The 23,851-nt window shown below is 43.0% G+C and overlaps 1 protein-coding gene across 1 annotated transcript in view; it reads left to right on the forward strand.

Annotated features, from left to right (window-relative positions):
- LOC128643584 (centriolin) overlaps positions 1 to 23,851 on the forward strand; it is a gene marked incomplete at its 5' end in the record, with an annotated part of 183,765 nt that overhangs the window by 131,786 nt on the left and 28,128 nt on the right. The window contains 2 exons of the mRNA XM_053696427.1: positions 4,850 to 5,042; positions 5,319 to 5,449. Of these exons, the coding sequence (XP_053552402.1) occupies positions 4,850 to 5,042; positions 5,319 to 5,449 (324 nt within the window). The remainder of the gene's footprint in view (positions 1 to 4,849; positions 5,043 to 5,318; positions 5,450 to 23,851) is intronic.

Genomic DNA, 23,851 nt, shown 5'->3' on the forward strand with positions numbered 1-23,851 from the left:
AATAAGATGTACATTCATCAGGGATTACAGTGGCAACCTGTTGCTAGTATTGCTACAGTTGCAGGTCAGAATCTTATTGGTGCAATGATTTATCTAATCTTATCCTAGAAGAGACTACTATAGAGGAGATCCAAGACAGGATCAGGGCTCTCAAGCTAGCCAATACCTTTATTTGTGATGCCAACATGCAAGTTCTTAGGTTGGTTGCTAAGATTTCTGGTTTTAAGGTTTTAGCTCGTAGAGCTCTCTGGTTAAAATCTTGGTCTGCAGATGTTACATCCATGTCCAAGCTTTTATCTCTGCCTTATAAGGGTAAAACCTTGTTTGGATCAGGTCTGGCAGAAATAATTTTTGATATTACAGGTGGAAAGGGTTCTTTCCTACCTCAGGATAAAAAGAATAGACCTAAGGGTCACCAGAATTCTAATTTCCATTCCTTTCGTAACTTTAAGGGACAGAAGTCTTTCTCTTTCATGTCGGATCAATCCATGACTTTATGGAGTTCCAGTCAGCCTTGGAATAGGGGGAAGCAAGCTAAGAAGCCTTCCGCTGATTCTAAATCAACATGAAGGGGCCGCCCCCGATCCTGTAGAGGATCAAGTGGGGGCAGGCTTTCTTTTTTTCAGCAGGCTTGGATACGCAATGTTCCAGATCCTTGGGCCATAGATATAGTATCCCATGGTTACAGAATAGGATTCAAATATTGTCCTCCCAGGGGCAGGTTCCACTTGTCAAGGTTATCTGTGAATCAGATAAAGAGAGAGGCCTTCTTAAACTGCGTAAAGCACCTATCATCCCTGGGAGTGATTGTTCCAGTTCCTCTAGAGGAACAGGGTCTACGATTCTATTCAAATCTATTTGTAGTTCCCAAGAAGGAGGGCACTTTTTGTCCAATTCTGGACCTAAAGTGTCTCAATCAATTCCTTCAAGATGGAGACCATCTGTTTTATTCTTCCTTTGATCCAAAAGGGTCAGTTCATGAAGACCATAGAGCTGAAGGGCGCGTATCTTCATGTTCCTATTCACAGGGATCATTACCAGTATCTAAGATTTGCCTTCCTGGACAAACATTTCCAGTTTGTTGCTTTTCCTTTTGGCCTTGCTACAGCTCCCAGAATTTTTACAAAGGTTCTGGGGCTCTTCTGGCAGTGGTGAGGTCCCAGGGTATTGCTGTGGCGCCTTATCTAGATGACATTCTAGTTCAAGCGCCATCTTTTTATCTAGCAAGATCTCATACCGAAAAGTTGTTGTCTATTCTATGTTCCCATGGGTGGAAAGTGAATCTGGGAAATAGTTCCCTTGTTCCAGATACAAGGGTTTGTTTCTTGGGAACAATCATAGATTCCCTGTTAAAGACGATCTTTCTGACGGGCGTCAGAAAATCCAAGCTTCATGTTTCTTGCCTGTCTCTCCAGTCTGCTATTCGTGTATCTGTGGCTCAATGCATGGAGGTGATTGGACTGATGGTTGCCTCCATGGACATAATTCCTTTTGCTCGGTTCAATCTCAGACTTCTGCAGCTATGCATGCTCAGTCAATGGAACAGGGACCACTCAGATCTCTCGCAGAAGATAAATTTGGATTCCCCAACAAGAGTCTCACTCTCATGGTGGGTTTCACAGGACCATCTGTCTCGGGCACATGCTTCCTGAGACCTTTCTGGGTGATTGTGACCACGGATGCCAGCCTGTTAGACTGGGGAGCAGTTTGGGGTTTCTTAAAGACACAGGTTCTGTGGACTCCAGAGGAGTCGTCTCTTCCAATAAACATCTTGCAGTTGAGAGAAATTTTCTATGCTTTAATAGCTTGGCCTCAACTAGCTTTGGTCTGATTTATCAGATTTCAGTCGGACAACATCACCTCAGTGGCCTACATCAATCACCAGTGAGGAACTCGGAGTTCCTTGGCAATGAAGGAGGTGTCTCGCATTATCCGGTGGGCGGAGTCTCACGATTGCCATCTCTCTGCCATCCACATACCAGGGGTGGACAACTGGGAGGCGGATTTTCTAAGCAAGCAGACTTTCATCACAGAGAGTGGGCTCTCCACCCAGAGTTTTTCACAATTATAACTCTCAGGAGGGGGGTTCCGGAGTTGTATCTGATGGTGTCTTGTCAAAACGCCAAGCTTCCAAAGTACGGTTCGAGGTCAAGAGATCCTCAAGCCGTTCTGGTAGATGCTCTAGCGGTTCCTTGGAGCTTCAGTCTAGCATACCTGTTGCCTCTGTTTGCGTTGCTTTCACAAGTAATTGCTTGCATCAAACAGGAGAGAGCTTCTGTGATTCTAATAGCTCCTGCATGGCCTCGCAGGATCTGGGTCACGGATCTCGTGACTATGTCTTCTCTTCTGCCGTGGAGGTTACCTTTCAGGAAGGACCTTCTACTTCAGGGTCCCTTTCTTCAATCAAAATGGGTTTCTCTGAAGCTGACTGCTTGGAGATTGAATTTTGGCTTTTCTTCAGGAGGGCCTAGAGATGGGTTTGTCAGTCAGTACTTTGAAGGGTCAGATTTCTGCTCTGTCTATTCTTCTGCATAAACGTCTGGCAGTTCTGCCACATTCAGTCTTTTGTTCAGGCCTTGGTCAGAATCAGGCCTGTGTTTAAATCTGTTGCTCCTCCTTGGAGTCTTAACCTTGTTCTTAGAGTTTTGCAGCAGGCAATGCTTATGCATTCTGTAAATATTAAATTACTATCTTGGAAGGTTTTGTTTCTTCTTGCTATTTCTTCTGCTCGCAGAGTTTCCGAACTTTCGGCTCTGCAGTGTGATTCCCCTTACCTTATTTTTCATGCTGGTAAGGTGGTCCTTCATACTGAGTGTCACACTGCTCCGCTTCCTTCCCTGTGGCCTTTGCCACGGATGCAGCCGGCTCTTTCCAATTGCTGGGGTGGTTGCTATGGACACAACGGTGCTCTAGGTGCACTTGTTGCAACGTCATCCCTCCAAGCCTCCTGGAGCTGTTCCTTGGCGTGAACCTTGGGCTATGTAAGTACCTCTGTTCTCTACTTAAATTGCCCAAGTATAGGTGTTGCTTTTTCGTGCTCCTGGGTGCTGTGTACTTTATTACTGGATTGCTATTACGTTACTGAACTCTGCCTGGCTGACTACTCTGCTTGTTTAACCCTTAAAGTGCTGGATAGCCATAACGTTGTTGAACTCTGCCTGTCTGACTACTCTGCTTGCTTAACCCCTAAAGTACTGGATTGTTATACTGTTGCTGAACTCTGCCTGTCTCACCACTCTGCCTGCTTAACCCCTGAACTGTTGGATTGCTATACTGGTACCAAACTCTGCCTGACCATTCTATTGGTTTATCCCTGAACTGTTATATTACTGGATTTCCTTTTGTTGCTGACTCCTGCCTGTTCCTGGTCCTTCTATTGGTTTACCCCTGAACTGCCTTTCTATTGGATTTTCTTCCTGTTGCCGGTAAGGACTGCCCTGCCTACTGTGAGTACTGCTTTCATCATTTTACAAAACTTTCTCTGCTCTGGGATATTTCCTATCATTTCACTTGACGCCGGGATAAGAAGACTACTGGCCAAGTTTGGTCTGATAGAGAAATATCCCACAAGCATTACACTAAGCTGGGGTTTCTCCCTAAGGTAGTGTTGGATGCAATATTAATCAGGAAATTGTTGTTCCTTCTTTTTTTTTCCTAATCCTTCTTCCCAGAAGGAACATCTTTTTGCATAACTTGGATGTTGTGTGTGCCCTTAAATTTTATCTTCAAGCAACTTAAGATTTCCGGCAGACTTCTACCCTGTTTATTGTTTTCTCTGATAAGCGTAGGGGTTAGAAGGCCACTTCTACCACTTTTTCTCTCTGGTTGAGAAGTGTTATCCGTTTAGCTTAGAGACAGCTAGACAGCAGCCTCCTGAGAGAATTACTGCTCATTCCACTAGAGCTGTTTCATCTTCATGGGCATCCAAAAATGAAGCTTCTGTGGATCAAATATGTAAGGCGGCCACTTGGTCCTCTCTGCATACTTTTTCCAAATTCTAAAAAATTGATACTTTTGCCTCAGCTGAGGCTTCTTTTGGGAGAAAGGTTCTACAAGCAGTAGTTGCCTTCAGTTTAGGTCCGCCTGTCTTGTTCTCCCTCCCTATTAATTTTGTGTCCTCTAGCTTGGGTATTGGTCCCCACTAGTAATTATAATGTTTTGTGGACTCTCCATGCCATAGGAAAGAAAGCAAAATTTATGCTTACCTGATAAATGTATTTCTTTCCGGGCATGGAGAGTCCACGTCCCCGCCTTATTCAAATTAAGATGGCAGTTTTTTTTATCTAGTCCTCAGGCACCTCTATACCCTTATTTTATCTTCTTTTTCCATTTCCCTTCGGCCGAATGACTGGGGATTATGGGTAAGGGAAGTGATACTTAACAGCTCTGCTGGGGTGCTCTTTGCCTCCTCCTGTTGGCCAGGAGTGAATATCCCACTAGTAATTAGTATGTTTTGTGGACTCTCTATGCCCGGAAAGAAATACATTTATCAGGTAAGCATACATTTTATTATTGTGTTGCTTTCCTTGATTACAGATCATACCCCTGAATAAAAACTATTTTATAAACGATAACCTTATGACTAGCATGTTATTTACAAATGGCTACATAACCAGCACTCCGTTACTGCATATCATGTGCCTTCTTTTTATTGTAGCCATGGATGAATCCCTGAAGTGCCTAATGGGACACTCTAAACAGTTTTATAGTTTCCTTTTTCAAATTGAAGTTTTGTTTACATTTCTTAAAGGCTACAGAAAGATGCCGTACAAATGATGTATCATTATAATGTAATATGGTTTGCTGATGCAGTCTGATACTGAGACTTTTTTATTGCTGTTGTTGGTAGAGAGTTTATAGACGGACAGCTGGACAGCCTAATCACAGAGCTGGAGCTTGAAAAATCTCTGCAACATCACAACGAAATTGTAGACGAGATAGAATGTATTGAAAAAACACTGTTGAAGCGTCGCGCCGAGCTACGTGAGGCTGATCGTCTGCTTATTGAAGCGGAAAATGAGCTGCAGAACTCCCGGGAAAAGGTAACGGACAGATACACATGTAATATTGGTCATAGTCTTTGTCACCCTAACTCTGTGCACTGTCTCATTTAATTAGGTACCATAAAGTACCCATAATTCATCAAAAATTGTATCTTGCATTAATAGTCACACATTTTATTTTAGATGCTGCATATAGTAATTTTTATTTTATTAAGTTGAAAGAATCCATACACTGTCATGTGCATTGAAGTCAGAACAAGTACAGATTGTGTCCATTAGCTAAATTACTACTATTTGCTTATTTTGTTCGTTCAGACTAAAGAGATGATTGAGAAATACAATGCTGCTAAGGAGAATCTGAGTCGCTCAGAAAGTGACGCAGAGGAGCTGGAGCGAAGGGCACACGAGACGGCTACGCAACTGGTAAAGGCCGATCAGCAGTTAAGGTACTTCAGCGGATCTCATTGTTGTCACAACGAGGAATTACTGGTTTACAGAAAGGCTAGTGCATACCTTAAAGGGACAGTCTAGGCCAAAATAAACTTTAATGATTCAGATAGAGCATGTAATTTTAAACAATTTTCCAATTTACTTTTATCACCAATTTTGCTTTGTTCTCTTGGTATTCTTAGTTGAAAGCTTAACCTAGGAGGTTCATATGCTAATTTCTTAGACCTTGAAGGCCACCTCTTTTCAGAATGCATTTTAACAGTTTTTCACCACTAGAGGGTGTTAGTTCACGTATTTCATATAGATAACACTGTGCTCGTGCACGTGAAGTTATCTAGGAGCAGGTACTGATTGGCTAAACTGCAAGTCTGTCAAAAGAACTGAAATAAAGGGGCAGTTTGCAGAGGTTTAGATACAAGCTAATCACAGAGGTAAAAAGTACATTAATATAACAGTGTTGGTTATGCAAAACTGGGGAATGGGTAATAAAGGGATTATCTATCTTTTAAAACAATAACAATTCTGATGTAGACTGTCCCTTTAAATAGGCTACTGTAAAATTAAATTCTTTGTTATCAAACTAAATTGTATAAATGAGGAGAAAGTGCACAAATTAGATGAGCCAGTAGGTTGTTTGATTTTATAATACACAGTAGTGTACCCAATTGCAGGGACACAGTATTCATTTCTCAGCTTTGTATAATAATGTTAGTATTTGGAATAAGCGTGTGTGATTCTTTAGCATTGTACATATATTGCGACAAATACATTTTCAAATACAATTTGTTTTTTTTAGAATACAAATCTTTAATTACAAATACAGTTCTTTTCATTTTTGAGAATACAATTTAGAAAATACAATGCATTTTTTTTCCTTTTGGAATTACACTTCCAGTATGTGTCATAAATAAATCTAGTTCCCAGTACTTGTAATGTCACAGCATTCACTTCAGTCGTTTTCCTGGAAGCATCCCCAGCACATCAGCATCTCCGGTAAACTTTTTAACATACGACAGAAGTGATTATTGTAATTTGCGTCATACAACAATACAGAGGAATATTGTTGTTTTAGTGACAGTTTTCATGGCGGCAGCAGCAAAAAGTCACTGTTAGCAGAGTACGTTTTACCATACAGCCTGCTTTAACACACACAACGTGCTTATTCTGCTTTGTTTTAGAATAGTATTTTTGACAGTTTTGACACAAGCTAGAAGTGTAATTCCAAAATTCAAAAAAGAAGAATTATACTTCCAAAAGAAAAAAAACATATTATATTAAAAAAAATAATAATAATATTTAAAAATTTAGATTTGTATGTGACAGTTTATGTACAATGATAACGAATCGCACACACTTGCCTTTTTCACAGCAATCTTTTTCCATAAAATGCACCGCTGTGTATTGTAACTATATGTGACTTTACATTGTAAGGACTGGGGTAGTTTGCTACATTAGGACCTCTTGATAGCTCAGGGACAGCGAGTCACAGGGGGACAACTGTCTCCTTACACTGTCACTGTAGTTTTATTTATAAATTAACTGCACTAAGCAGTTATAAGGGGTTAAATTGAGCGGGTGTGGGGTGTTAGAAAAAAAAACAACACTGACAATTTCCTTTTATACTGCGGTGTAAGAGGACTGTGTGTTCACTGTAAATATATATGTATATGATTATATGCATATATTGCTTTCCAGTGGTATGGAAAGTCCACAAATTAAATCACTAGTAGGAATTAAATTCCGGCCACCAGATGGAGACAAAGAACACCCCAGCAAAGCTTAGTATCCTCCCACAATCCCCAGTCATTCTTTGTCTGTGTACATCAGGTGGATGTGCGAAGATGGTGTCTGAAGATATTTAATCCTTTAATGGGTAGTTTCCCTGCAAGCAAGGATTGGGGCTATGCTGTGTCCATGTCAATCTCTTTAGTAAGAGTAATGGTGGCTTTTAGCTGTTGTAGATCGGTGAGGTAGTCCTTTCTTTCCCTACAACTATTTATGCTAACCCCTATAAGGAAAACCAGGGTTGGTTTCTCTGTTTTTTCCTATTCTCTAGGTCTCTGTTAGGTCGGCTGAATCTGTCACACCTAGGATTCAATGTCTGCTCCACAGCTGAGAAGAAAGAAGACTTCTAACAGTCCTGTACCCCTGCCCTCATGGCTTGTGACCTAATAGTGGCATATTGGGGGTGAAGGGACTTTTTCTTATTAACATCAAAACCCCTGTGTGGGTGGGCATTGAGGGGCCATAACGTGGGCTTACTAATGCCTCAGCGACTGTCTCTTTAATAAATACAGAGGACGACAATGCCAGGATAAAGGGTTTTCCTTCTTAATTCTTTATGGGAATTTTAAGTTTTTGTTACATATGATCGTAGTTACAGTTTCCTGGGCAGTCAGGGACTTTTATTCTGTGTATTCCCCTACAACCTATTTAAGCTAGGTCAGGAGGTGAGGGTTCCAGCCATATTTAGGATCGGTACAATAAATGGTACCGTTATGTCTCTATTTTTACATATATACGTATAACAACAGACCCACCTCTAGGCGGAGGCAAAATTTTACAACTGAATTTTTGGAGGCTGGTGTTCTATCGAGAACTCCAATTCATCAAAAACTCCAATCTGACGTCACTTCTGGTGATTCCATACATCTGATTGGTTTGAGTCTCAGTGAGTGACAGGACTCACAACCAATCAGATGGGCACTGTGATCGCCTATCTTCACTATCTATTTTGCCTCCTCCTGGGGGGGTTCAAGGGGGGCCTCATTCCCCAAGGTTTACTTGGGGTGTATGCCAGAGGATTGACGGTGCGCCCCCCAAGACAGGCAAAACAGATAGTGAAAATAGAAGAGTCACCGGAAGTGACGTCAGATTGGATTTTTCGAGGAATTGGAGTTCTCGACAGAACACCGGCGATGGAAAACAGGCTAAACAGGTAATCAGTGTTTATGGACTCCACTGCGAGATTTTGGTGCGATTTCATGCGCGCTGTAAGTACTACGCAGTTCCCTGAGATTCATGTATCCTAGTAGGGATAGAAGAATATGGTGATGAATATGGCTGCACATTGCATTACTGAGAGAGCGTGAAAGAACGGAGGATCATAGCTAAGGACCTCCTATTCAGTGGCTTTTCTCTCCTGTACCGTTATCCGTTTAGTAACGGCACCTGCTTTAGGCTGATTGTATATAGGGGGTGTTTTAATTTAACCCTGTGGTGTCAGGGTTATTTCTGAGAGAGCTTGGAGTGTTTAGTTTAATACTTTAATAGATTGTGTCAGTGGCGTCACTAGGGTTGGTGTCACCCGGCGCGGTAAGTTATGGTGTCACCCCCCCCACCCCCCAGAAAGCAGACACACACAAACACAAAAACACAGGCACACACACACTCAGATGCACATACAAACACTCGGAAACACACTTGGACACACACACACACACACACACACACACACACAGAAACACTCAGACACACACACAAAAACACTCACACACACAAATACAAAATATGTAAACTGCACTGCATTAATTATAAAGCTCATGCCTAGAGCTGCTCCCTGGCTCAGCAGAGCATCAAATGAAAGATAAACAGAGCACTTTAAAAATAAATCACTAAAGAAAAGGTTTAGGCGCGCAAACTATGAAAATTCTGCTCTCTGACTCTGTTCCAAGTCTGTCAGTGCACAGCCCCGGGCCGCATGCCTACTGCTTCTTATGGGCAATCACCTCTGCATTCTGCCCACCCCCAGACCCCCGCCCTCCCTCTCCTCCTACATCTTCAGTGTGCACTTAGTGTACCGTAACCGTATCGGTCTGGTGGGCATCATACATGGCTCCTTCATTTTAGAGACAGTGTCAGACAGTCATATGGTCAAGTGCCAGGCATCCCCCTCACGATTTCCCGGTTCCCGTTTAGAGAGACAGCACAGCAGTGAGTGACTCCACTGCCCCACACGTCACTGAGCAGTGAGCACAGATAGGCAGGCAAGTTTAGGCTAGCAGCGCAACTTTGCAAGCTCCACGGCACGCCCACAACATTCATAGTGAAATCAGGCAGGGGAGGAGCAAAGTACAAACAAGCAAAAGCAGCCGGGAAAACTATTTGTGGAAATTGCAGCGCTGGCTCAAGGGGCAAAAAAATTAAGTGTCTACAACTTCCCCAGTCCCACTAATGTTCACAAATGCTGGCCCCTCTAATACAAAAATCTATGCATTTCTACATTGTATTTCTTTGAATTTCAATTTTTTTTTCTCCAACATTGGTGTGTCCGGTCCACTGCGTCATCCTTACTTGTGGGATATTCTCTTCCCCAACAGGAAATGGCAAAGAGTCCCAGCAAAGCTGGTCACATGGTCCCTCCTAGGCTCCGCCCACCCCAGTCATTCTCTTTGCCGTTGCACAGGCAACATCTCCACGGAGATGGTTAAGAGTTTTTTTGGTGTTTAAATGTAGTTTTTATTCTTCTATCAAGTGTTTGTTATTTTAAAATAGTGCTGGTATGTACTATTTACTCTAAAACAGAAAAGGATGAAGATTTCTGTTTGTAAGAGGAAGATGATTTTAGCAGACAGTAACTAAAATCGATTGCTGTTTCCACATAGGACTGTTGAGATGAAGTAACTTCAGTTGGGGGAAACAGTTAGCAGACTTTTCTGCTTAAGGTATGACTAGCCATATTTCTAACAAGACTGTGTAATGCTGGAAGGCTGTCATTTCCCCTCATGGGGACCGGTAAGCCATTTTCTTAGTCAAACAAACAGAATAAAGGGCTTATTATGGGCTAAAAAACTGGTAGACATTTTTATTAGTGATGTGCAGTTCATGAACGAATCGTTCATTTGAACTGGTTCTTTTTACTGAACTGTATGAATCGGTTCACCAGACTGAACTGATTCGTTTGTAACAGTTCAGTTCCTGAGTCAGCTCAGTCAGACAAGCAGCATGTAATATGATCCTAGAGTGAGGTCTCTGTTATAACTCTGCTTCTGCTATGAATCACTGAGACCTCACTCTAGGATCATATTACATGCTGTTGAATCAGTGTACTGCATCAGTGTACTGTTAACTCAGTGATTCATTAGCAACTGTGTTATAACTCTGGTTCTGCTATGAATCACTCAGTTGCTAATGAATCACTGAGTTAACAGTACACAGTACACTGATTCAGTACACTGATTCGTCACAGTAATGTGGTCGTATTCAGGGGTTCAAAGGGTTAAGCTTGTAGTTATTTGGGAATCTGCCAGAATGAATCGATGGTTTATTAAGAGAACACCGTATCGTTATAGTTAATGTAATTGGGACACTTTAATTCTGGGTTGTTGCTTTTCTATGACATGGGCAGTTTAGAATGAGCGGGTTAATATGGCTGGGAGCGCACAGGACCAATGCAGCTAGAATAGGGGAGACGGAATAGCCCTGCTATACTTCACCTCCAATTAGAACGCGCGTCTATTTACAACATAATATATCCATCATTATTATGCTCCCAGCCATATTAACCCGCTCATACTAAACTGCCCATGTCATAGAAAAGCAACAACCCAGAATTAAAGTGTCCCAATTACATTAACTATAACGATACAGTGTTCTCTTAATAAACCATCAATTCCTTCTGGCAGATTCCCAAATAACTACAAGGTTAATCCTTTGAACCCCTGAATACCACCGCATTACTGTGACCCTGCATGGTGCCCCCTTCGAGCTGGTGCTATTAGATCCCGGTTACAGTAGGTGAACTGATGAATCGGTTCATGAACCGGTTCAGTTAATCGAACCGTCCGAAATGAACCGATTCATCAGGATGAACCGAACTTCACATCACTAATTTTTATGGGCTAAATCGATTGCTTTATTTGTGCATATTATTCAGATTTAGGCTAACATTTGACATTTATAATCTTGGGGAACGCTTATAAAACGGCAGGCACTGTATTGGACACCTTTTTCAGTCAGGGGGCCTTTCTAGTTATAGACTGAGCCTCATTTTCGCGCCATTAATGCGCAGTTGTTTTTTGAGAGCAGGGCATGCAGATGCATGTGTGAGGATCTAAGAATCTCTGAAAAAGCTTTTAGAAGGCGTCATTTGGTATCGTATTCCCCTCTGGGCTTGGTTGGGTCTTAGCAAAGACTATAGCTGGGACTGTATAGGGGTTAAATTGAAAAACGGCTCCGGTTCCGTTATTTTAAGGGTTAAAGCTCTGAAATTTGGTGTGCAATACTTTTAAGGCTTTAAGACACTGTGGTGAAATTTTGGTAATTTTTGCACGATTCCTTCATACTTTTTCACATATTCAGTAATAAAGTGTTTTCTGTTTGAAATTTAAAGTGACAGTAACGGTTTTATTTTAAAACGTTTTTTGTGCTTTGTTGACAAGTTTAAGCCTGTTTAACATGTCTGTACCTTCAGATAAGCTATGTTCTATATGTATGAAAGCCAATGTGTCTCCCCATTTAAATTTATGTGATAATTGTGCCATAGTGTCCAAACAAAGTAAGGACAGTACTGCCACAGATAATGATATTGCCCAAGATGATTCCTCAAATGAGGGGAGTAAACATGATACTACATCATCTCCTACTGTGTCTACACCAGTTTTGCCCATGCAGGAGGCCCCTAGTACATCTAGTGCGCCAATACTTATTACCATGCAACAATTAACGGCTGTAATGGATAACTCCATAGCAAATCTTTTATCTAAAATGCCTACTTATCAGAGAAAGCGCGATTGCTCTGTTTTAAACATTGAAGAGCAAGAGGACGCTGATGATAACTGTTCTGACATACCCTCACACCAATCTCAAGGGGCCATGAGGGAGGTTTTGTCTGATGGAGAAATCTCAGATTCAGGAAAAATTTCTCATCAAGATGAAACTGATGTTGTGACATTTAAATTTAAATTAGAACATCTCCGCGCACTGCTTAAGGAGCTGTTATCTACTCTGGATGATTGTGACAATTTGGTCATTCCAGAGAAATTATGCAAGATGGACAGGTTCCTAGAGGTTCCGGTGCCCCCCGACGCTTTTCCTATACCCAAGCGGGTGGCGGACATAGTAAATAAGGAGTGGGAAAAACCCGGCATACCTTTTGTTCCTCCCCCTATATTTAAGAAATTATTTCCTATGGTCGACCCCAGAAAGGACTTATGGCAGACAGTCCCCAAGGTCGAGGGGGCAGTTTCTACTCTAAACAAACGCACTACTATTCCTATTGAAGATAGTTGTGCTTCCAAAGATCCTATGGATAAAAAATTGGAAGGTTTGCTTAAAAAGATTTTTGTACAGCAAGGCTACCTTCTACAACCAATTTCATGCATTGTTCCTGTCACTACAGCAGCGTGGTTCTGGTTCGAGGAACTAGAAAAGTCGCTCAGTAGAGAAACTCCATATGAGGAGGTTATGGACAGAGTTCACGCACTTAAATTGGCTAACTCTTTTATTTTAGATGCCGCTTTGCAATTAGCAAGATTAGCGGCGAAAAATTCAGGGTTTGCTATCGTGGCAAAAGAGATTATTTCAGACATCACTGGGGGAAAGGGCCACGCCCTTCCACAGGATAGGTCTTTTAAGGCTAAAAATAAGCCTAATTTTTGTCCCTTTCGCAAAAATGGACCAGTCTCTAATTCTGCATCCTCTAAGCAAGAGGGTAATGCCTCACAACCCAAACCAGCCTGGAAACCAATGCAAGGCTGGAACAAGGGTAAGCAGGCCAAGAAGCCTGCCACTGCTAACAAAACAGCATGAAGGAGTAGCCCCAGATCCGGGACCGGATCTGGTGGGGGGCAGACTCTCTCTCTTTGCTCAGGCTTGGGCAAGAGATGTTCAGGATCCTTGGGCGCTAGAAATAGTTTCTCAAGGTTATCTCCTGGAATTCAAGGAACTACCCCCAAGGGGAAGGTTCCACAAGTCTCACTTATCCTCAAACCAAATAAAGAGACAGGCATTCTTACATTGTGTAGAAGACCTGTTAAAGATGGGAGTGATACACCCAGTTCCAATAAAGGAACAAGGAATGGGATTTTATTCCAATCTGTTCGTAGTTCCCAAAAAAGAGGGAACGTTCAGACCAATTTTGGATTTGAAGATCCTAAACAAATTTCTCAGGGTACCATCGTTCAAAATGGAAACTATTCGAACGATCCTACCTACTATCCAGGAAAGTCAATTTATGACTACCGTGGACCTAAAGGATGCGTACCTACATATTCCTATCCACAAAGAACATCATCAGTTCCTAAGGTTCGCTTTTCTGGACAAACATTACCAGTCTGTGGCTCTCCCATTCGGATTAGCCACTGCTCCAAGGATTTTCACAAAGGTGCTAGGGTCCCTTCTAGCGGTTCTAAGACCAAGGGGCATTGCAGTAGTACCTTACTTGGACGACATTCTAATACAAGCGTCGTCCCTGTCAAAAGCAAAGGCTCATACGGACATCGTTCTAGCCTTTCTCACATCTCACGGATGGAAGGTGAACAAAGAAAAGAGTTCTCTGTCCCCGTCAACAAGAGTTCCCTTCTTGGGAACAATAATAGATTCCTTAGAAATGAGGTTTTTTCTGACAGAGGTCAGAAAATCAAAACTTCTAAGCTCTTGTCAAGTGCTTCATTCTGTTCCTCGTCCTTCCATAGCGCAGTGCATGGAAGTAGTAGGATTGATGGTTGCAACAATGGACATAGTTCCTTTTGCACTAATTCATCTAAGACCATTACAACTGTGCATGCTCAGACAGTGGAATGGGGATTATACAGACTTGTCTCCAATGATTCAAGTAGATCAAAAGACCAGAGATTCACTCCGTTGGTGGCTGACCCTGGACCATCTGTCCCAGGGAATGAGCTTCCGCAGGCCAGAGTGGGTCATTGTCACGACCGACGCCAGTCTAGTGGGCTGGGGTGCGGTCTGGGAATCCCTGAAAGCTCAGGGTCTATGGTCTCGGGAAGAGTCTCTTCTCCCGATAAACATTCTGGAACTGAGAGCGATATTCAATGCTCTCAGAGCTTGGCCTCAACTAGCAAAGGCCAAATTCATAAGGTTCCAATCAGACAACATGACGACTGTTGCATATATCAATCATCAGGGGGGAACAAAGAGTTCCCTGGCGATGAAAGAAGTGACCAAAATAATTCAATGGGCGGAGGATCACTCCTGCCACTTGTCTGCGATCCACATCCCAGGAGTGGAAAATTGGGAAGCGGATTTTCTGAGTCGTCAGACATTTCATCCGGGGGAGTGGGAACTCCATCCGGAAATCTTTGCCCAAATAACTCAATTATGGGGCATTCCAGACATGGATCTGATGGCGTCTCGTCAGAACTTCAAGGTTCCTTGCTACGGGTCCAGATCCAGGGATCCCAAGGCGACTCTAGTAGATGCACTAGTAGCACCTTGGACTTTCAACCTAGCTTACGTATTCCCACCGTTTCCTCTCATTCCCAGGCTGGTAGCCAGGATCAATCAGGAGAGGGCCTCGGTGATCTTGATAGCTCCTGCATGGCCACGCAGGACTTGGTATGCAGACCTGGTGAATATGTCATCGGCTCCACCATGGAAGCTACCTTTGAGACAGGACCTTCTTGTTCAGGGTCCATTCGAACATCCAAATCTGGTTTCCCTCCAACTGACGGCTTGGAGATTGAACGCTTGATTCTATCAAAGCGTGGGTTTTCAGATTCTGTGATAGATACTCTGGTTCAGGCCAGAAAACCTGTAAGTAGAAAGATTTACCATAAAATATGGAAAAAATATATCTGTTGGTGTGAATCCAAAGGATTCCCATGGAATAAGATAAAAATTCCTAAGATTCTCTCCTTTCTACAAGAAGGTTTGGAGAAAGTATTATCTGCAAGTTCTCTAAAGGGACAGATCTCTGCTTTATCTGTCTTACTTCACAAAAGACTGGCAGCTGTGCCAGATGTTCAAGCATTTGTTCAGGCTCTGGTTAGGATCAAGCCTGTTTACAGACCTTTGACTCCTCCCTGGAGTCTAAATCTAGTTATTTCAGTTCTTCAAGGGGTTCCGTTTGAACCTTTACATTCCGTAGATATTAAGTTATTATCTTGGAAAGTTTTGTTTTTGGTTGCAATTTCTTCTGCTAGAAGAGTTTCAGAGTTATCTGCTCTGCAGTGTTCTCCTCCTTATCTGGTGTTCCATGCAGATAAGGTGGTTTTGCGTACTAAGCCTGGTTTTCTTCCTAAAGTTGTTTCTAACAAAAATATTAACCAGGAGATAGTTGTACCTTCTTTGTGTCCGAATCCAGTTTCAAAGAAGGATCATTTGTTACACAATTTGGACGTTGTCCGTGCTCTAAAGTTCTATTTAGAGGCTACAAAGGATTTCAGACAGACATCTTCCTTGTTTGTTGTTTATTCTGGTAAAAGGAGAGGTCAAAAAGCGACTTCTACCTCTCTTTCCTTTTGGCTTAAAAGCATTATCCGATTGACTTATGAGACTGCCGGACGGCAGCCTCCTGAAAGAATCACAGCTCACTCCACTAGGGCTGTGGCTTCCACATGGGCCTTCAAGAACGAGGCTTCTGTTGACCAGATGTGTAAGGCAGCGACTTGGTCTTCACTGCACACTTTTGCCAAATTTTACAAATTTGATACTTTTGCTTCTTCGGAGGCTATTTTTGGGAGAAAGGTTTTGCAAACTGTGGTGCCTTCCGTTTAGGTAACCTGATTTGCTCCCTCCCTTCATCCGTGTCCTAAAGCTTTGGTATTGGTTCCCACAAGTAAGGATGACGCCGTGGACCGGACACACCAATGTTGGAGAAAACAGAATTTATGCTTACCTGATAAATTACTTTCTCCAACGGTGTGTCCGGTCCACGGCCCGCCCTGGTTTTTTAATCAGGTCTGATGAATTATTTTCTCTAACTACAGTCACCACGGTACCATATGGTTTCTCCTATATATTTTCCTCCTGTCCGTCGGTCGAATGACTGGGGTGGGCGGAGCCTAGGAGGGACCATGTGACCAGCTTTGCTGGGACTCTTTGCCATTTCCTGTTGGGGAAGAGAATATCCCACAAGTAAGGATGACACCGTGGACCGGGCCACACCGTTGGAGAAAGTAATTTATCAGGTAAGCATAAATTCTGTTTTTTATGTGGTGTCACCCCCTGGAGGGTGTCACCCGGGTGCGGCCCGCACCCCCTAGTGACGCCACTTTACTGTGTTTGTTACGACTTTGAGGTCATGTGACCATGCACTTTAAGTGCGTTTACATTGTGGTCCCCTTTCACATTTTGTTTCTATCCTCATGGAATCTGTCCCTGCAGACCGTTATACATACTTTTGGCTCCGTCTTAAAAATATGTTTGTTTGTTTTTTACATTTTAGCCGTACATACTGAGGATAGCCCATTTTTAGTACAGTGATCTGTTTAATTTGCCAATGGGGACATTGTCATCTGTACTCTGTAGATGCACTTTATTGTAAAGCTCAGTAGGCTAAGGCTCCTTTGAACAATTGTTCTCTGGTTTTGCCTCCTAGTACTGCTTATTTATACTCAATTTATTTTTTTATGGTAACCTAATAGGCATTGCAATATAATAATGTATAATCTTGTGGCAGTTTATGGTAGTTTGGCTCCTGCAGATATTCTTCTTTCTTTACAGCAGCGGTTCCCAACCTTTTTTCTCTCCCGTACCCCTTGATTAGGCTTTTCATTTATGAGTACCCCCTCTCTTTGTTACCCACACCCATCCCTCAAAATAAAGGAAGCACTTTTTTATAGGGGAGGTAAGCTATATCTGAATGGCATACGACCGTACGTGTATCAACAGGATTAAAGCTCAGATCTCATTCTCAGAAGGAGCCCTGCTGTGTGGCTGGTGCCCCTGGCAGCTGCCTGGTTGCCCCTAAACACGGCCCTGGGGGGGAGTCAAAGCGTAATGATCAGAAAAATAAATATTTTAATTTGTGAGATCAGATCGATATAAACCACCCAGCCACTATGGACGTTTTTAGTTGGAAGTGAAGCAATCTGACTCAAGCAAGCACTAGCATTAGTACTTTACTTACCAGCACTGACTATAACTTATTTGGGGATGCAGACCCACCTCGCCTGTGTGACTCGCAACCTCCACAGCTCTACCACAAGTGTCTACGCAGCTATGCTGCTGCAGTGCTGTTTCTAACTGCGCACTCGCAGTCAACATTTTGTGCACGGGGGTGGGTGAAGCAGGAGGCTAAGCTGTCTGGTGACAGGGTGATCATTAATATGTGGACCTGAGTCATCCACACCCGGTCCACATATTTCAGGTGCAGGGGCTCCCATCTGCCTATATGCCAGGCCAGGACTTCACTTGTCATTTTCCGGCTGAACGTTCCTTCCTTCCACAGTTCCACGATGGTTATTAGTTGATGACCCATTGAGTGTGCCTCCCCCCGGATCTTCCACCATTACCAACAATATTTTTGAGTACCCCCAACTGGTCTGCCAAGTACCCCCAGGGGTACAAGTACCAGAGGTTGGGAACCGCTGCTTTACAGGAAAGAATAAGTTATTTGATTATCCTTTGTTCTACTACCCCGCAGATAGGATGCATCCCTCTGATTTAGAGGTTAATCCTGGGGATGATATCAAATTAAGCATGTTCCCTGGTGTTTACCGCCATTTGGTGGTAATTTAATTATAAACTTGTTGAAGTTTCTTGTATTTTCTCAGGTACAATACCTTGTTTATCTGATTATAGGTATTATGTAATATGTTTACAATATACTTAGTTTTCTAAGTAACTTAAGATGCTGCTATATTTTACTTATATATGGGCTCAATATAAGATTTCTTTATTATACAATAACATGTATAGAGTACAAGATAATGTTATCATTTTTTGTACAGGGACCGTAGTATGAGACTTATGTTATATACGTAGTAATTTTTGGGGCTCTAGTAGAATTATTATTTTTTTTCCCCATGACATGTTACAGTCCTAGTTTTTCCTTAGTATCTTAAGAAATCTTTTTGGACAATAGTAGTCAGACGGTAGGTCGAGCTGCCCAGTAATCCTCCCTTTAATCAGGAGGGTCAGTTCATGTCTACCATCGACCTGAAGGACATGCATCTGCATGTTCCTATTCTCTGGGAACATTTCCAATTACTTCGGTTTGTTTTTTTGGACAAACCCTTCCATATTTGTAGCCCTTCTTTTCGGCCTTGCCCGTGCCCCTCAAATTTTTACGAAAGTTCTAGGGGTTCTTCTAGCAATGGCTAGATCAGAGATTATCTCTGGCTCTGTACCTGGACGAGATCTTGGTTCCGATGTCATCTTTCTATTTAGCAAGATCTCATTTGAATCTCTGTTCTCACGGGTGAAAGGTGGTTATGAAATAGAGCCCCTTGGTGCCAAATATCAGGGTATGTTTTTTGGGGATGGTCATAGACTCATTCTCCATGTAAGTTTTCCTTGACGGAGGTCAGAAACTCCAGGTTCTTGCTACTTGTCATTCTATCAGACCTCTCTATGTCTGAGGCTATGTGTACGGAAGCCTTGGTCTGCGGGTCCATGGACATCTTCCTTTTGCTTGTTTCCATCTGAGACCTCTATAGTTATACATGCTCAGACAATAGAACGGAGACCTCTTGGGTCTCTCCCAGAGGATAGTTCTAGAATCCCAGATGAGAGATTCTCTGTCCTGGTGGATCTCTCAGGATCTTCTGTCCCAGGGCACATGCTTTCTGGGACCATCTTGGGAGATTGTGTCCACAGTTTGCCAGCCTGTCGGGCAGCCTGTTCAGGAGGGGTCTTCTCTCCCAATAATGTTCTTAGAGGCTTGGCATCACCTGAGTTTGGTCCGGTTTGTCAGATTTCAATCAGAAAACGTCACTTCGGTGGCGTATATCATCCATCAGGGAGGAGCTCGGATCTCTTTAGGTATGAAGGTGAATCACATTCTTCAGTGGGCAGAGTTTCACATTTATCTCCTTTCTGCCATCCTCATCCCAGCGGTGGTCCACTAGGAAGCGGATTGTCTAAAAAATGCAGTCTTTCTCCTGTTAAGTGTAGTCAGTCCACGGGTCATCATTACTTATGGGATATTAACTCCTCCCCAACAGGAAGTGCAAGAGGATCACCCAAGCAGAGCTGCTATATAGCTCCTCCCCTCTACGTCACACCCAGTCATTCTCTTGCACCCAACTAATAGATAGGATGTGTGAGAGGACTGTGGTGATTATACTTAGTTTTTATATCTTCAATCAAAAGTTTGTTATTTTAAAACAGCACCGGAGTGTGTTGTTCCTTCTCAGGTAGAATTTGAAGAAGAATCTACCAGAGTTTTTATATGATCTTAGTCGGCGTAACTAAGATTCATCTTGCTGTTCTCGGCCATTCTGAGGAGTGAGGTAAACTTCAGATCAGGGGACAGCGGGCAGATTTACCTGCAAAGAGGTATGTTGCAGTATATTATTTTCTGAGGAATGGAATTGACTGAGAAAATACTGTCAATACCGATATAATATAAGTTCAGCCTTAAATGCAGTAGTAGCAACTGGTATCAGGCTGTTATGTATATATGTTTACACTTCAGTATTCTGGGGAATGGCACTTCACTGGGATAATACTATATGCATATAACTTTTAGCCTAACTTGCAGTGGGAACGACTAGCAGCAGGCTTTTTAATGACATTTCATATTATTAGATTTTAAACGTTTGCTGGCATGTTAAATCGTTTAATTTTCTGAGGTACTGGGTGAAAAATTGTTTTGGGCACTGTTTTTCCACTTGGCTGTCGTTTATTTTAAACTTAAGACAGTTTACTGAACTTCCCTCACTGTTGTGTGTGAGGGGGAGGGGCCTATTTTGGCGCTTTTGCTACGCATCAGAAATTCAGTCACAAGTCTGTTTTTCTCCCTGCATGATCCGGATCGTCTCTACAGAGCTCAAGGGTCTTCAAAAATTATTTTGAGGGAGGTAATCACTCACAGCAGACCTGTGAGATTGTGCTTTGACTGTGATAAAAAACGTTTATATTTTGTAAATTTTTTTTCTGCTATTAAGGGTTAGTTATCCATTGCTAATGGGGGCAATCCTTTGCTAAATTTATGCTTTTACCGGGAAAAATTTGGGTTTTATAATTTCTCCGGTTCATTGTTATTCAACTGTCATAGTTCCTTTCTGTGCTTCTTAAAGGCACAGTACGTTTTGCATACTACTTGTAAATTGACTTGAAAAGTATTTCCAAGCTTGCTAGTCTAATTGCTAGTTTGTTAAACATGTCTGACATGTCTGAGGAATATCTCTGTGCTATATGTGCAAAAGCCAAGGTGGAGCCCAATAGAAATTTATGTACTAATTGCATTGATGCTACTTTAAATAAAAGTCAATCTGTACAAATTGAACATCATTCACCAAACAACGAGGGGGAAGTTATGCCGACTAACTTGCCTCACGTGTCAGTACCTGCATCTCCCGCTCGGGAGGTGCGTGATATTGTAACGCCGAGTACTTCAGGGCGGCCATTACAAATCACCCTACAGGACATGGCTAATGTTATGACTGAAGTTTTGTCTAAATTACCAGAACTTAGAGGTAAGCGAGATCACTCTGGGGTTAGAACAGAGTGCGCTGATAATAATAGGGCCATGTCAGATACTGCGTCACAACTTGCAGAACATGAGGACGGAGAGCTTCATTATGCAGGTGACGGATCTGATCCAAATAGAGTGGATTCAGATATTTCAAATTTTAAGTTTAAACTAGAAAACCTCCGTGTACTGCTAGGGGAGGTATTAGCGGCTCTGAATGATTGTAACACCGTTGCAATCCCAGAGAAATTATGTAGGCTGGATAGATACTATGCGGTACCGGCGAGTACTGACGTATTTCCTATACCTAAGAGGCTTACAGAGATAATTACTAAGGAGTGGGATAAACCCGGTGTACCCTTTTCCCCCCCTCCTGTATTTAGAAAAATGTTTCCGATAGACGCCACCACACGGGACTTATGGCAGACGGTCCCTAAGGTGGAGGGAGCGGTTTCTACTCTGGCTAAGCGTACCACTATCCCGGTGGAGGATAGCTGTGCTTTTTCAGATCCAATGGATAAAAAATTAGAGGGTTACCTTAAGAAAATGTTTGTTCAACAAGGTTTTATATTGCAACCCCTTGCATGTATTGCGTCTGTCACGGCTGCGGCCGCATTTTGGTCCGAGTCTCTGGAAGAGACTCTTGACTCCATAACTATTGATGAGATTTCAAATAAGCTTAAAACCATTAAGCTAGCTAATTCATTTATTTCAGATGCCGTAGTACATTTAACTAAACTTACGGCTAAGAATTCCGGATTCGCCATTCAGGCACGTAGAGCACTGTGGCTAAAATCCTGGTCAGCTGATGTTACTTCTAAATCTAAATTACTTAACATACCTTTCAAGGGGCAGACCTTATTCGGGCCCGGTTTGAAAGAAATTATCGCTGACATTACAGGAGGTAAAGGCCATGCCCTGCCTCAAGACGGAGCCAAACCTAAGGCTAGACAGTCTAATTTTCGTGCCTTTCGTAACTTCAAGGCAGGAGCAGCATCAACCTCCTCTGCACCAAAACAGGAAGGAGCTGTTGCTCGCTACAGACAAGGCTGGAAACCTAACCAGTCCTGGAACAAGGGCAAGCAGGCCAGAAAACCTGCTGCTGCCCCTAAGACAGCATGAATTGAGGGCCCCCGATCCGGGAACGGATCTAGTGGGGGGCAGACTTTCTCTCTTTGTCCAGGCTTGGGCAAGAGATGTCCAGGATCCCTGGGCGTTAGAGATCATATCTCAGGGATATCTTCTGGACTTCAAAACCTCTCCCCCAAAAGGGAGATTTCATCTTTCAAGGTTGTCAACAAACCAAATAAAGAAAGAGGCGTTTCTACGCTGTGTACAAGATCTTTTACTAATGGGAGTGATCCATCCGGTTCCGCGGTCGGAGCACGGACTGGGGTTTTACTCAAATCTGTTTGTGGTTCCCAAGAAAGAAGGAACCTTCAGACCAATCTTGGATTTAAAGATCCTAAACAAATTCCTAAGAGTTCCATCGTTCAAAATGGAAACTATTCGGACAATCTTACCCATGATCCAAAAGGGTCAGTACATGACCACAGTGGATTTAAAGGATGCCTACCTTCACATACCGATTCACAAAGATCATTACCGGTATTTAAGGTTTGCCTTCCTAGACAGGCATTACCAGTTTGTAGCTCTTCCATTCGGATTGGCTACGGCTCCAAGAATCTTCACAAAGGTTCTGGGCTCTCTTCTGGCGGTGCTAAGACCGCGAGGAATTTCGGTAGCTCCGTACCTAGACGACATTCTGATTCAAGAGTCAAGCTGTCAAACTGCCAAGTCTCATACAGAGTTAGTACTGGCATTTCTAAGGTCGCATGGGTGGAAGGTGAACGAAGAGAAGAGTTCTCTCTTTCCACTCACAAGAGTTCCCTTCTTGGGGACTCTTATAGATTCTGTAGAAATTAAGATTTACCTGACAGAAGACAGGTTAACAAAGCTTCAAAATGCTTGCCGTGTCCTTCATTCCATTCAACACCCGTCAGTGGCTCAATGCATGGAGGTAATCGGCTTAATGGTAGCGGCAATGGACATAGTACCCTTTGCACGCCTGCATCTCAGACCGCTGCAATTATGCATGCTAAGTCAGTGGAATGGGGATTACTCAGATTTGTCCCCTACTCTGAATCTGGATCAAGAGACCAGAAATTCTCTTCTATGGTGGCTTTCTCGGCCACATCTGTCCAGGGGGATGCCCTTCAGCAGGCCAGACTGGACAATTGTAACAACAGACGCCAGCCTACTAGGTTGGGGCGCTGTCTGGAATTCCCTGAGGGCTCAGGGATCATGGACTCAGGAGGAGAGTCTCCTTCCAATAAACATTCTGGAATTGAGAGCAGTTCTCAATGCCCTTCTGGCTTGGCCTCAGTTAACAACTCGGAGGTTCATCAGGTTTCAGTCGGACAACATCACGACTGTAGCTTACATCAACCATCAAGGAGGGACAAGAAGCTCCCTAGCGATGATGGAAGTATCAAAGATAATTCGCTGGGCAGAGTCTCACTCTTGCCACCTGTCAGCGATCCACATTCCGGGAGTGGAGAACTGGGAGGTGGATTTCCTAAGTCGTCAGACTTTTCATCCGGGGGAGTGGGAACTTCATCCGGAGGTCTTTGCCCAAATACTTCGACGTTGGGGCAAACCAGAGATAGATCTCATGGCGTCTCGCCAGAACGCCAAGCTTCCTTGTTACGGGTCCAGGTCCAGGGACCCGGGAGCGGTCCTGGTAGATGCTTTGACAGCACCTTGGACCTTGGGATGGCTTATGTGTTTCCACCCTTCCCGATGCTTCCTCGATTGATTGCCAGGATCAAACAGGAGAGAGCATTGGTGATTCTAATAG

The sequence above is a fragment of the Bombina bombina genome, unplaced genomic scaffold, assembly GCF_027579735.1.
Source record: "Bombina bombina isolate aBomBom1 unplaced genomic scaffold, aBomBom1.pri scaffold_755, whole genome shotgun sequence".
In the NCBI taxonomy this organism is placed as follows: Eukaryota; Metazoa; Chordata; class Amphibia; order Anura; family Bombinatoridae; genus Bombina; species Bombina bombina.